The 1,788-nt window shown below is 66.8% G+C and overlaps 1 protein-coding gene across 2 annotated transcripts in view; it reads left to right on the top strand.

The window, feature by feature from the left end:
• Positions 1-830: 830 nt before the first annotated feature.
• UVSSA (UV stimulated scaffold protein A) overlaps positions 831-1,788 on the top strand; it is a 9,898-nt gene continuing 8,940 nt past the window's right edge. For both annotated transcript variants that reach the window (XM_006108211.3, XM_023748841.1), the window contains exon 1: positions 831-1,427. In XM_006108211.3, the coding sequence (XP_006108273.2) occupies positions 879-1,427 (549 nt within the window). In that variant the 5' untranslated portion in view covers positions 831-878. The remainder of the gene's footprint in view (positions 1,428-1,788) is intronic.

The following is a 1,788-nucleotide window of genomic DNA, read 5'->3' on the forward strand; positions in this document are numbered from 1 at the left end:
CAGTCAAGTGAAGTACCCCGATTCGCTTGTGGATATCAGTATTTTATTTGCGGGATATATTTTCTCCTATAGCTGTCATTGGAGCCTAGATCTACTCCAGCTCGCAGGCCCGGCTCCATATTCGAGACTGTGGTTTCGGCAAACTGGTATCTGAGGGAGTTTGGCTTCCTTAAGTGAAACACAGTTGCCATCATGCTCCCTCCAGCTCTGAGGCCGCAGCTCGTTGAAAGCAGGTATGTGGGATTTGTGTAGGTTAAATAATTGAAACAGTGTTTCTCTTGGAGCTGCAAGTACGTCCTGGGGTCCGCCCAGCGAGCCGGGCCCCTCCGCGGCTCCCCGGCGCCTCCTGAGAAAAGCGCCCCAAACGCCGCCCGGGACGGGGGACGGGCGGGGGGCGGGACCGCGGCGGAGGCTGGTCTCCGTGCGGGGGGCGGGCGTCCCGGGAGCGCATCTGCTGCGGTAGCTGTCGGGACAGGCCGCGGAGGAAGGAGAGGGTCCGGGTGGGCGGGTGTCCACCGCCCTTCCCTCCCGCTCAGACCCTGGGGCGAGGCCGAGCTTGTGGGTCACCCTCACCCTGTGCTACAGGCAGGAGGGCTGGGAGGCGGCTTGTTCCGCGATGAGAACTCACGTCCCCCCGGAAGGTTCCAGCCCAGACTGTTCGCCCAGAAAACCCGCCATCAGCAGCCGCGTGGGCAGGTGGCAGGGGGGCCGGTGCGCAGCCGCTCAGCGGGGGAAGCCAGGGCTTTGGCCGGCGGCCCCGTCCCCCTGCGTCCCCCTTCCCCGCAGGACGCTGTGGGCTTTTTTGTTTCTTGTTTTGTTTTGTTTTGCTTAACCTCACATGAGAACGTGGAGAGAGAGGGAGAGAGAGAGGAACATCCATGGGCTGCCTCCCGTGCCCCCCCAACCGGGCACTGAACCCACAACCCTTCGGTGCACAGGACGGCGCTCTGGCCAGGGCTTGGCTCGGGTTCTACGGAAGCAGAAAGGGGTGGGGGTGGCCGCTCGAGGGGGAGAATGCGGACAGAGGGCGTGTGTCCCTGCCGCTGGCGGTACTCCCCACGCGGCGTGGAACTACCGTCCTCACGGGGGTCCCCAGGTCCTCGGAGGAGCAGCTGAGCCGCGCCTACCACCTGCTGACGGCCCAGCTGAGGCAGGAGCACGCCGAGGTCCGCCTCTCCGCCTTCCAGGTCGCCGAGGAGCTCTTCGCCCGCTCCCACCTGTTCCGGCTGCTGGTCGTGTCCGACTTCCAGGGCTTCCTGGAGCTCACGCTGGGCACCGACCCCCGGCAGCCCCTGCCGCCCCCCCGGGAGGCGGCCCAGAGGCTGAGGCAGGCTGCCGCCCGGGCTGTGCAGGGCTGGAGCGAGAAGTTTGGCGCGGCCTATAAGAAGCTCGCCTTGGGCTACCACTTCCTGAGACACAGCCAGCAGGTGCGTGGGCTCGCGTGGTGGACAGACGTGCCCGGGACCCGCAGCGGCCGGGCCAGGGTTGGGGACCGAGCCGGCCGGAGAGCGCCAGCAGGTGGGAGGCGCAGCTCTGGGAGGAAGCTGGGGGGCTCTCCAGGGTGAGGGGCGTGGAGCCTGTGGCCCCGGTGCCTCCAGGTGGGCAGGGGAAGGAAGGACAGCGAGAGCCCTTCTCTGACAAGCCCCCACCCTCGGACCCTCACACCCTTTGGCGCCTCTCCCGCGTCCTCAGGTGGTGGTCTCGGGCCCGGAGCCCAGCCGGGCAGCGCCGTCTCTGCTGATGGAGCGACGCGGTTCTGTCCTCCTGCCCTGTGTTGGGAGGTGCTGC

The sequence above is a fragment of the Myotis lucifugus genome, unplaced genomic scaffold, assembly GCF_000147115.1.
Source record: "Myotis lucifugus unplaced genomic scaffold, Myoluc2.0 scaffold_1904, whole genome shotgun sequence".
NCBI lineage: Eukaryota > Metazoa > Chordata > Mammalia > Chiroptera > Vespertilionidae > Myotis > Myotis lucifugus.